This window comes from Grus americana, chromosome 14 (assembly GCF_028858705.1).
Source record: "Grus americana isolate bGruAme1 chromosome 14, bGruAme1.mat, whole genome shotgun sequence".
NCBI classification, from domain to species: domain Eukaryota; kingdom Metazoa; phylum Chordata; class Aves; order Gruiformes; family Gruidae; genus Grus; species Grus americana.
The window spans coordinates 19,603,696-19,614,969 of NC_072865.1; the positions used below are offsets into that span (position 1 = coordinate 19,603,696).

Below are 11,274 nucleotides of genomic sequence, written 5' to 3' on the forward strand. Positions count from 1 at the left end.
AGAGGGGATTTCTTACCATCTCCAGGAGGGATTTGGAAATATCAGCTCCTGGTGGGGCCAGGGTAACTCAGCAGCTGGTGCTGCCCCGTGCCTCCCCATGCAGCTCCAGCGAGTCTGGGCACCGGGACATGCTGGGTTTGGGATGCTGGTTTTCAGGTAGCAGCAGCATCCTTCCCCGCAGGACATAGAGCACATGGCAGGCTTTGACTTACCCTAACCCCAGTTCCTTGACAAGGGGAGGAACTGGAAAATGGGGCTGATCCTGTCCCCCATCCAGTCCAAGGGGTTTGGTGTGTTCGGTTTCTTGTCCCCAACTTATCATAGAAGGGTTTGGGTTGGAAGTGACCTCAAAGATCATCCAGTTCCAACCCCCCTGCTGCAGGCAGGGACACCCTCCACTAGACCAGGTTGCCCAAAGCCCCATCCAACCTGGCCCTGAACACTTCCAGGGATGGGGCATCCACAACCCCTCTGGGCAACCTGTGCCAGTGCCTCACCACTCTAACAGTAAAGAATTTCTTTCTAACATCTAATCTAAATCAACCCTCCTTCAGCTTAAACCCATTACCCCTTGTCCTGTCACTACACTCCCTCATAAACAGTCCCTCACCAGCTTTCCTGTAGGCCCCTTCAGGTACTGGAAGGCCGCAGTTAGATCTCCCTGGAGCCTTCTCTTCTCCAGGCTGAACAACCCCAACTCTCTCAGCCTGTCCTCACAGGAGAGGTGCTCCAGCCCTCTGATCAGCTTCGTGGCCCTCCTCTGGACTCATTTCAACAGCTCAATGTCTCTCCTGTACTGGGGCCCCCAGAGCTGGACGCAGTACTCCAGGTGGGGTCTTCATGATGCACTTTGTTTGAACGTCAGGGTAATAAGTTGCCCCACGTGAGATGTGAATGGGTGTTTGGGAAGGTGGAAGGAAGGGTCTCGGTGTCCCCACGTGGCAAAGGCTCCCGTGTCTGCCTGTCTCGGAGGGTCCGTGCAGGCATTCAGGATGCAAATCCACAGTATTGTGTCACCGTCACAATCCCGTCTCTGGGAGCCTCGCCTGATCCATGTGCCGGATGCTGAGCCGGGGACACCGTAACACCGTGCTGCAGGGGTGTGCACCGGCGGGAGCTCACCGGGGCCCCAAAGGAAAGCGTGTGGTCCAGCCCAGGCTCTTGGCACAGCCCCTTCCCTCTCTCCTGGCTCGAGGGGCTGGTCCAGCCCTCTCCCACAGACCCCCCGAAAGCTGCAGAGCCTCGGCTGAGGGCAATGGAGCAAGGTCCCTGCTTTCTGCGGCCAGGAGACCGCAGCAGGAACGGAGGGAGAGATCTCCCGTGCGCTGCACAGCTCCTTGAGTTTCAGCGAGTGTCTTCAAATGCCTCCAAAACCCCAAGCAAACCATCAGGCCGAAAGCAGCCAGCATCAAACAGCAGCCTCTGCTTTTACAAAACCTCTGTTAGCAGCCTCCCCCTTCATTTTTTCTCTCTTGCACAGATGTGATGCTCAGAGATTATGCTGTAGATTAAGGTTTTACTGAATCCCGAAATGAGTGCAAACTCCCAGCAGCTCTAACGTGCGGCCAAATCTGCTGGACGCTCGGCTGGATGGGGGAAGAGACATTTCCTGTCCTGTCCTCCCCATGTGCAGGAACAACGGAGCCCAAATATTCACCCCAGCTTGTCCGCTGAGAGCCTCCAGGTAAGAGCAGTGTTGTTTTGGGAAGGAAAGATGGGGAGACATGTTTCGTCATGGCTAAAGCTCCGGAGGATCCATTTTTTCTGCTCTGAGATGGTCACCCCAGGTGGCAGAGGGTCTGACTGCATGGCATCCCCGGACTTGGGGGATGGCACCCGCCTGCGTGCGGGGGTGAACGCTGCCGGACTCGAGGGCATCGCTGCAGCCTTGCTTGCGCGGTCACCGTGCGAGGGGAGAGGTGTGCGAGCACCGACCTGGCGCTGGCTCCTGCCTGTGACCCTGAGCGTGTCCCAGGGTCTGGAGCTGCGCCGTGGCTGTAGCAGTGCTGACGATGGTCTTCCCGCAGCAGCGCGACCCCCGGCAGAGAAAATCAACCCTGGGGCTGCATCATCTGTTGGGGAGAGGGACTTTCCAGCCCAGACCATCGTGTGGATAGACTTTGCTGGGTTGGGCAAAGACCTCACTTGCAGAAGGGTGATTTTTTTAACACCGATTTCTTAACCGCATTAGATTTTAACACCCAGTCGGTGGAAGGAGGGACGTTTCCTGCAGTTAGGCGGCTGGGGGTTGCGTGCGTGCAGCCGAAGGGAGGTAGGTGCTTTCTCCCCGAACAAAAGGGCGCTTGTCTTGCAGCGGGCGAGAGGAGGGTTTTTTTCCGGCGAGGGTGTGTGACAGCGAGGGAGGGGGCGGCGGCGCTGATGTGGCACCGGGTTAGGTAAGGGTGCACCTCTCCTGCCTGGGATGAGCAGGCGCTTCCTCCTCTGCCCCGGGGAATCCCGGGGGGTGTGGGGCCGAGGCGTGACGTGGGGCCGAGGTGTGACGTGGCAGCCTCCGAGGTGAGTCTGGCTGCACCCACACTGGAAAACCATCCCGGAGGTTTTTCTGCTGGTCCTTCAGCTTCTCAGCCTCACCGCCGGAGATGATGATTCCCATGCAGCAGGGACGCCGAGGTACCCTGTGGGGCTGGGGAGGGCTCTGCCTCCCCCCCGCCGCCCCCTGCTCCCACCCGTGCTGGCTCCCACAGGGGTTTGCGGCTGTGGTGAGGGATGCCTCGCGGTGTGTGCTGGAGGGGTTGGGTCTCCCAGGGAGGTCCCCGTGGGGTTTGGATTAGCACTGTGGGGCTGGGGGCGAAGAGGGGAGGGTGGAGGGCTCCCCTCCAGGGAGCAAGGTGCGGCGGGGAGGGAAGACCCCCACGCCGAAAGTGTCCAGGACAAGGGGCAGGGCATCACCTCCCCAGCTGAACGCATCCTGGCACCGTCCCTACAACCCCAACTGTAACCACCAAAATTCATCATGTCCCACGAGCCCGAGGGAGGGTCCCGTTCCCCAGCAGCTGCAGTGCAGGCAGGAGCTGCCGGCTCGAGGGCAGGAGATGAGGTCCCCTGCTCAGTAGTCACCCCTTTCCACCCTGTGTTCCTCTGTCCCAGGTCAGCCTGCTCAGCCATGAACACCTCCATGCCCGGCAGCCAGCTGAGACAGCCCGAGCCCCCGGACGTGGCCGCCTTCACTCCCGTCTCCATTGTCAGGAGCGTGACAAAGAAATCCGATGCCCTGCCCATGATCTCCGTGATTGTCGTCATCTTCGTCCTCTTGGCCGTCTTTATCATCATCGTGGTGCACTACGGCCCTCACCTCCGCACCGTCCAGATCACCCTTTACCACGAGCCCATGCCACAGGACCTGGACGATGGGGTGCACCTCACGGACTGGAAGAAGCTGGGCTCCCAGAAGAAACCACCTGCCCAGCCCTACCAGCGGGAGCCGGGCGGCGTAGATGCAGCCGGCGTGAGCTGCCAGTGTTCCTGCAAGCATCACCTTCCCTGCGGGAGTGCTGAGCCCAACGTCATCGAGATCACGTACCTGTGACAAGACTGTGGGCCACCTGGGCAGGACTCAAGGGACCATGTCCCGCTGGAGAAATAGCAACTGGGATGTTAGCTTAGCCCGAGACTCACCGGTTCCCGCATGCGGAGGTTTTAGCTCCCCAGGATTGTGTTTCTCCCCAGGTAGGCTCAGATAGAAAGTTGTGTCACTGCAGTGACCCATCATCAGCCCCCAGAAGTCCAGCCCAGGGACACCACTGTCCCCAGGAAGAGCTGGGTCCCCAGCTCAGGCTCCGGGGCTGGGTCAGCCTACGTGGGACAGCATTAGCATCTCTTCTGGTTTTTCTCGCCCTGGTTTTACCTGTCCCATGATGTCTGGGAGTGCCCAGGAGAGCTGTCTTGGTCCTTGCCCCAGCCAGGGAGCTCTGGGCTTATGCTGAGCCCCTTGGCAGAAGCTGGAAGTTACATCATCTGGAATTGCCTTCCAGATTAAAGATGTTTCCATATGCACAGTGTCCTCATTATGCTGTTTACATGGCACAGAAAAGCCTCCAGCCCCTCTTTTCCTCTATGCCACAGCCCCTTCTCCTCCATCAGAGGGCTGAAACACCGTCCTCCCTCCTGCCAGCCCCAGCAGCGGGCTCAGCCCATCGTGGCAGATGGCCAGAGGAGAGGAGGCAGCACCCAAACTCATGTTGGCGTTCCAGCAGTGGAGCCAGTGGCAGAGGACAATGTGTCTGGTCCCCCAGCCAAGGGGTTGAGAGAAGAGAGGTGACATGGCAGAGGCAGGAGAGGTGATAATGGCACATCCCCTTGCAGTTGGCTGAACATCTCATGGTGTTGGCACCGGTGGAGAAACGTGCACCTCTGGGCAGAGCCTGCAGCATCTCTGTGCACGATGGCAGGGATGGGGAGACCTGAGGTCCTCTTTGTTCTGGTCATTGTCGTTGTCCCCATCGCTCTCTGCTGTCCCTGTGCCAAGGGATGCTCTGCTCGGGGACCTGGGCGCTTGCGTGGTTTCAGGGTTGGCAGCAGCAGGGCACGTCCGAGCTGAGGAGGGAGCGATGGTGGGGTTGGCGTAGGCAGCAATGTTGGCATGGATGCTGATGTGGCTTGGTCACCCTGGGCAGAAGCTTGTTGAGGTGGCACAGAGGGAGCAGATGGAGGGGTGAAACTTCATCCTTAGCCTCGTAAGGTTCCTGGTGGTAGCACACCATGGCAACCTGCTCAGCCCTGGGAGTCTTTCTGCTGCTGAAGGTGCCCAGCATTGCTTTGGACAAGAAATCGGTCTCAGTTTCTCCTCACTTGGTGGAAGCTGGACATCAAAGCCTGTCTTCAGTGCGTGGGCTGGGAGGACAGTCCCTGGGGAGGGAGCGCAGCCTCTGGGATCACCCTCAAGAATTTATAGTCCCAGGAGTGGAAATATGGCTCCTGCCTCTCCCCTCCCAGAACAGAAAAGCCAGATCCGTGTCCGTCCTAAGCCACATCCCCGGCACAGATCCCTCTGTGCACTGTCAGACAAGAAACAGGTCCTGTTCCTCTGGGCGCTGGAGGTATTTCTGACATGGCAGATGCTCCAGCATCCTGCCTCTCACTTATTTCCAGCTTCTTTTCTCACTTAAACTTTGGTCTTTACAATAAACACAATTTATATTACTTATTTTGCGGGGCTGTTTCCTGTTTTGATGTTTTCCCTTTTGTTTTCCAGATATGATAGTGCATTATCAGCTTTCCCACACCTGTGTTAGGAGATAAGGTCTATCATTTCAACTGAAAATCACTGAGAGTCCCACCTCCCTTTGCGTGTCAACACAGGGCTTGTTTTTTTCAATTTATACATCTCTCATTAGCAAGCACCACCTGAAGAGCTAACCACCTTCCAGGGACATCTCTTTAGAGGACGGCTGTAGGTTGTGATAATCCAGGTGTTCACCCAAGGGTGAGGGCTCAGTCTCAGAGCTTAAGAACCCCCCCTACAACCATCACAAGATCTCCATTGACTGGCTACGCCGTGTCTCGGGGACACCGGCTGTGCGCTGAGATGGTGTCACCCATCCAGGGTGACTCGGAGGAGTCGTCACCTGGCTTTTGCGGTTGTGTCGTTTCGGATCGGGGAGCAGCTTGGTTCAAGACAAAAGTCTTTAATCGGAGAAACAGGAGCTTTCGTGGCAGCTCCCACTGAAGGACAACCGCAGCAGGGAAACATCGTGTTTGCAAAGAAAAGATTAAAAACATCTAAATATTAATAAAGAGAAAGATAAAATGGGTAATTATTACTAGAACTCATTGATTTGCAGCCGCTGGGGACTCGTGAAGGTCTGATTTATGTTACAGCGTGCTGTGGCCTAGATCTATCACTTACACCGTGGAGGAGCTGGGGAAACCCCACTGTTGCAAAGCGCTTTGCCATTGTTCAGGCATTTCAGGTTGTCAAACGAAAAGCAAATAAACCCGGCGGTGAACGGTGGTGCCGATGGGGCTCCAGATTCCCCGGTATTTGTCCTGTGCTCTGATCCTTGCGGCCCAGGAGCCGTCAGTGGCCCCTTCTACGTGACCTTCTCAGGAAAGATCTAGTGTTGAAGCTCTGGTCTTCAGAATTATTTCCATGCATTTCATTTGCAAACAGATATTTAGATATAACCTTTTGAAATACAGGGAAAAAAATACTGTACTAGATCTTATAGCGAACTAGATCTGATAAGCAAGTGACAATTTTTTTGCCAGCTTTCTCCTCCAGAAGAACACCATGGGTTACATCTCAACTCTGCTTCTCACTGCTTTCTCCTACACAATAAAATGTCATTTTTTACAGATTCTCCTCTTTCCTATTTGGCCAGCTCTACCACTATCCGCTTATAGGATTTCTCTTTGTAGTGCAAGACTTTATAAAACACATTAGGGTTCTCGAGTGGCAGAGGCTGTGTATGCAAATTATCATAACATTATTACTCTCTATTCAAACACTGAGCTTGTTCCAATTTATTTCACTTATAACTTTCTTCCCCTCCTTAACAATAATCTTTTTATGAATGCAGAGCAACAATAACCCTCCTTATCATACCCTCTACCACAGGGGAGCTCCTGGAGCACAGCAGGCAGGAGCTGGCAGAGGCTTTGCAGTGAAAAGCTTTCCCCAAAGCCACATTGCTGCCTTAGGAAGCTTTTCAAAAGCTTCTGCACCACCTATTAACTCCATCTTGATTAGGGATCGCTCGCATCTCCTTTAATTTCCCTCCTAATTAGGGTGTTCACCTGCTGCAGTGGGGAGCACCTATCTAACCCTTGCACAGGCACATAGCTCCCAGGAGCGTTTAGCAGGGGTTTTACAGCTGGGGTTGCAGGAAGCTCTGCTTGTGATGCTGCAGAGTTGCCTAAAATTGTGCAAAATTTGAGGGAGGCATCCAGAGCATGAGCTGAGGACGGAGGTGGGGGGGGCTGCAGCATCTCCCAGTGCTTCCCTGCAGGGCTGGGAGCCAGCTGAGCCTAACCGGGGGTCTCTGCATTGGGGTGAGGGTGGTCAGAGCCCTTCTCGTTGGAGGTTTGCTGCTTGCCGGGAGCTCGGTGGGGCTCTGCACCTCGCTGCCCATCGGTCCGGGTGCTGGGGAGAGCCCGGGGACCGTGGCGGAGCGGAGTGCAGAGCAGCAGTGGGCTCTTGTGGTGGAGGCAGCCAACTGCACGCTGTGCAGGCAGGGGTGCAGGCAGCGAGCTGGGGTGGTGATTCCTCCTGCCTCTCTCCAGCATCGGTGAGAGCGCAGCTGGGGTAGGCTTGTGTTTGGAGGGATGTCTTGGGCTCCCTGGTGTAAGGCAAGCATTGCTGGAGGAGGTTGCAAGGAGAAATGGTGAAGTCGTCAGTGTGATGAAGGATGAGGTCCTGAGCAACTTGGCCCAAAGGGACCTGACTGGGGTGGGAGGCTGGACCAGGTGGCATGGGGAGGTCACTTTCAGCCAGTGTCACCTTCTGATTTTATGGAGAAGATGAGCACTGGGAGAGTCAGGGTCCCCTGAGAGAAGGTCCATCCACCACTTGCAGATTTGTGTACTTGCTGTTTGGTGTGAGAGGGTGAATCATTTCCTTCCTCCTGAGAAAGGTCCCCAAGAGCCTCCCCAGTCCCTGCAGGCAGCTGAGGATGGGGCAGGTCCTGGGCCACCTTGTGCATCTGCACCCGGCTCCTAAAACATCTAATGCACAGAGATGGATTAAGAAAACACATTTTTATTTCTGCTGAAAAGGGAGTGATGCTTCTAGAGAAGCAAAGCCTGTCTTTGAAGGGCTGAAAATCAGGACAGTTAAGGGGGGGGAAAGCATGATCCCTGGTGTAAGGGCAGCAGTTGGTGAGAAGCAGCTGTGCTTTTACTTGCTCCAGCTAGATTTGCCTGAGGATGGTGCGCTGAGGTACGGAGCTGAGGCTGGAAGAGAGTGTCCCACCTCAGGGTGCATCCTGTTGTTGATGGCCTCCGTGTCCTGACCCTCAGACACCATTTCCCACGCCATGAAGCAGCTGTAGAGCAGAGATGAGACCAAGTCCTTCTTCCCTGAATGGTCCCCAGGACATGGTAAGCCCTGAGCACCCAAATGAGGCCAAATGTTGGCGCATCTTTAGTTGTGCTCATTTTAAACAACTTCAAAAGGAGAAGAGTTTTTCATTATTAAATTTTGAAAAAAATTTATCTTCCCTTCTTATTTTTGTGCTGCCCTGTGCACCCTGCCAGTGACGTACAGCACGGCTCGTGGTTCCCAGCTAACACCGAGCCATCCCGAAGTGACAAACAGAATTTGAAAACCTCCAGCTGTGCAGTGGAGCTCAAAATAACGTGGTCGGGCTGCTCTGCGCCATGCGATGGATGCGATTGTGTGGTGCCTCGAGTCGGGCTCTGCAGCCCTGGGAGGTTGGGGTGTCCCCTGTGTCTGTGTCTTGCTCTGGAGCCTGGAGAGCAGCTGAGCTTCAGAGGAGCCAGATTTTCACACCACGTAAATGGCATTTACATCTGCTTTGGGCATTAACAGCATCACACAGAAGCTGATGAATACTACTGCAATAATTGAATGTAACTGATGTTATTTCTGAGCTTTAAATGAAAGGGTTTAGATGCAGCCAGCCTCCTAGGGGAGAAGTCTTATGTTCATAGAGACAACGTTGTCTATGAAGGTCTCGGAGCACCTGCACATTGGAAACCTGCCTGTGTGCGAACAGGAAGCAGGAGGAGATGTGTTTTGTTTTTAGCATCAAATCTAATTTTACTATCGGTGCTTTTGGCAAGTCTCAGCTCAAGCCCAGTTTTCTTTTCTAGTTTCTTTGTTAGCATTACTTTGCCCATCTGCCACCAGGATGCAGCCGGCGTGGTTTGCAGCTCAGCAACGCTTTTGCAGCGTCCTGCAGCCATCCTCCCTGCACACTGCTAATGTCCTGATGGCTCAGGGTCACAGGTCTTGTCTACAGGGATTTATTCCTGAAGCATCGTAATAATTAATGCATTAGGTCTTCCAGTTCCTTTTCTCCTGGGCAGTCCAGATCTGTCACCAGTGCCGGTATCTGTACAGCCGAACTGGGTACAGCCCAGCTGGTGGGGGGACAGTGCTCAGGAGGGGGTCACAGCACTTGTCTTGGTGACAGTGACTTCTCCTCCCAGCACCGGGATTGTCACATCAGCTTTTCCTTCAGGTGGCTGAGCAAGTTGGTGCTCCAAATCCCATCTGCCTCCCTGCCTTTGGGGAGAAAAGGGAGCGGTTTGGGGCTGCAGCAGCCTAAAGGGGCGTCCTCCCTCCGGCTGGTGGGACGGGGGCTGCACAAAGCGGAGTCCAGCACAGGTGGGTGCTGGTGTTGGGGGGAATACACCTCCTGAGAGAGCAGTGGTGGGTTAAACACGGGGCATTTGGTGAGGTCGGCTCGTTCTGCAGATGGCTTGGGAGGTGATGGGAAGAAGGATATGTCTTGCAGGGCTTTTGAGGAACCCCTACAGTTCTCGGGCACAATACCACCAAGGAAAGGAAATAAGTATTTTGGTGCAGTGGTTCTGTTCCTCTCCATCCCTGAAAAAGAAAGGCATAAAAAAAGGGAGGTGGAAAGATGAGATTCCCCCCAGAAGGAAGCAGTCTTCCCACCCACCCACCCAAAAGCAGAGTACGGGCTGGGAGACATCCACTTCTCCAGCCGCGGCTCCACGGGCAGCCGGCAAGCAGGAGAGCATCCCTCCGGGAGAGCCCCTGTGCTGGCTTCGCTCAGCCGAGGAGGAAGCGAGAGCACAAAGCAGGGAAATGACTTGGCAAAGGTCACCTGGAGCTGGGGTCGAGCCCAGGAATAGCACTGGGTCTCCTGCCACCCCCCGCCACGGCCGAGCTGCACTGGCTCCTCCTCCCGGTGTGCTGAGCGGTGGCACTAACCCCCCTGGGACAAAACGGCTGGTCGGCACTGGGGTGGTTTTGCTTTTGCTGTTCACTGTGGCGCTAAAATTTACCATAACAGAAGACAAGCGATGAGAGCAGGGAACTGGGAGAGGAGGCAGGCAACGGGGAGCCTCAACTGGGAAAATCGGAGCTGTGAGAGGAGGGATGGGAACAGGATGGAGGTATGGGGGTGCCCAGCAACGCTGGAAAAGCAGGAGAGGGGTGAGGTGAGCACAGGACACCGATGGCAGCCACAGGGCTGCTGGAGGCTACCTGTTAGATGTGGGGGCCACGATGAAGATGATGTGGCTGGTGAGTCTCAAACCACGCCACAAGGACGATCTGCTTTCTGTAACAGCCAAGGAAACTTCTGCAGCAACCTTCCCTGTCCCGAATGCCTTCAGTCACCTCGAGACCCAAAGTACAGCCCAGCTTGGGGTAACTGGGCTCTGCAGGCAGCCAGCTGCCTGCTCCCCTGCCTGCTTAGGAGGAATACACGAAACATCTTTAGGCTGTGCTACCCACGCGTGCCCAGCTGGCCGGCGAGCGGATGGTATGGCTCTGCAGCATCACGCCGGCCGCTCGAAGGTGGGGGCTCGGGGTAAGATGCTGAAATAAGTCAAAGCAGGGATTTGGTGGTGCAAAATCAGCGCTGGGTGAGGAGCGACACTGGGGAAATCAAAGCTGAGTTGGAGACAGAGCACGTGACAAGATGGGGGGAGCTGGCCAGGACAGATGGACGTAGGGGATGGGGAGAGGCTTGACAGGACACAGCTGGCATCTGCCAGAGCCTCCTTTCTTCCCTTGTGCCCACCTGCCTGTGTTCGACATGGCAACTCTCCCAGTGATTCATTAACTCATTTTGGTGTGTCCAGATGAAAATGAAGCTGTGACATAATCAAAAGCCGTGTGCTGGAAAAGGTGACGTGGGTGCGTTGCCCTCCAAACAGACAGCAAAAGGCAGAACAGGGACTGGGGATTACACACTGGATTTAGACAAAATGAAAATAAAGCAGAGTATATCAGAAATCTAGCAGCGTGGGGAACAAGCCTTTGGGGTAATGCTAGAGCAGAAGTCCATCATCATCGCTGGTCCTTCCAGATATCTTCCAGAAGCACAGGCGAGGCTTTGCAGATGGGTTAGGGACTGTCTGCAGGAATCGCACCCTCTGTAAAATGCATTTTGTGGGTGGCAGCAGTGATGGCCCCTGCAGGTTGGAAACCAAGGGCACTTCCACACCACTCTCCCAGCTGGGAAGCGTTCATCCCCATCGGCCCCCACCCCGCCCAGGCATTGTACCAGCCCGGTCCTCCCTTTTCCTGTAGGTGGGGTTTCCATAGGAAACACGGCTGGTCCACCTCCTGGCCCCGGCCCGGCCGGACACTGC

The 11,274-nt window shown here is 55.3% G+C and overlaps 1 protein-coding gene across 2 annotated transcripts; it reads left to right on the top strand.

Annotated features, from left to right (window-relative positions):
* The first annotated feature begins 2,114 nt into the window (after window positions 1–2,114).
* On the top strand, window positions 2,115–5,767 carry SMIM33 (small integral membrane protein 33). Of its 2 annotated transcripts, none has more exons than XM_054841667.1 (2): window positions 2,115–2,272; window positions 3,109–5,767. In XM_054841667.1, the coding sequence occupies exon 2, from the start codon at window positions 3,125–3,127 to the stop codon at window positions 3,545–3,547; it is 423 nt and encodes a 140-aa protein (XP_054697642.1). In that variant the 5' UTR covers window positions 2,115–2,272; window positions 3,109–3,124; the 3' UTR covers window positions 3,548–5,767. The 2 variants fall into 2 exon arrangements, with proteins under 2 accessions (XP_054697642.1, XP_054697640.1); XM_054841665.1 differs by lacking the exon at window positions 2,115–2,272 and adding an exon at window positions 2,465–2,631.
* Window positions 5,768–11,274: the final 5,507 nt, after the last annotated feature.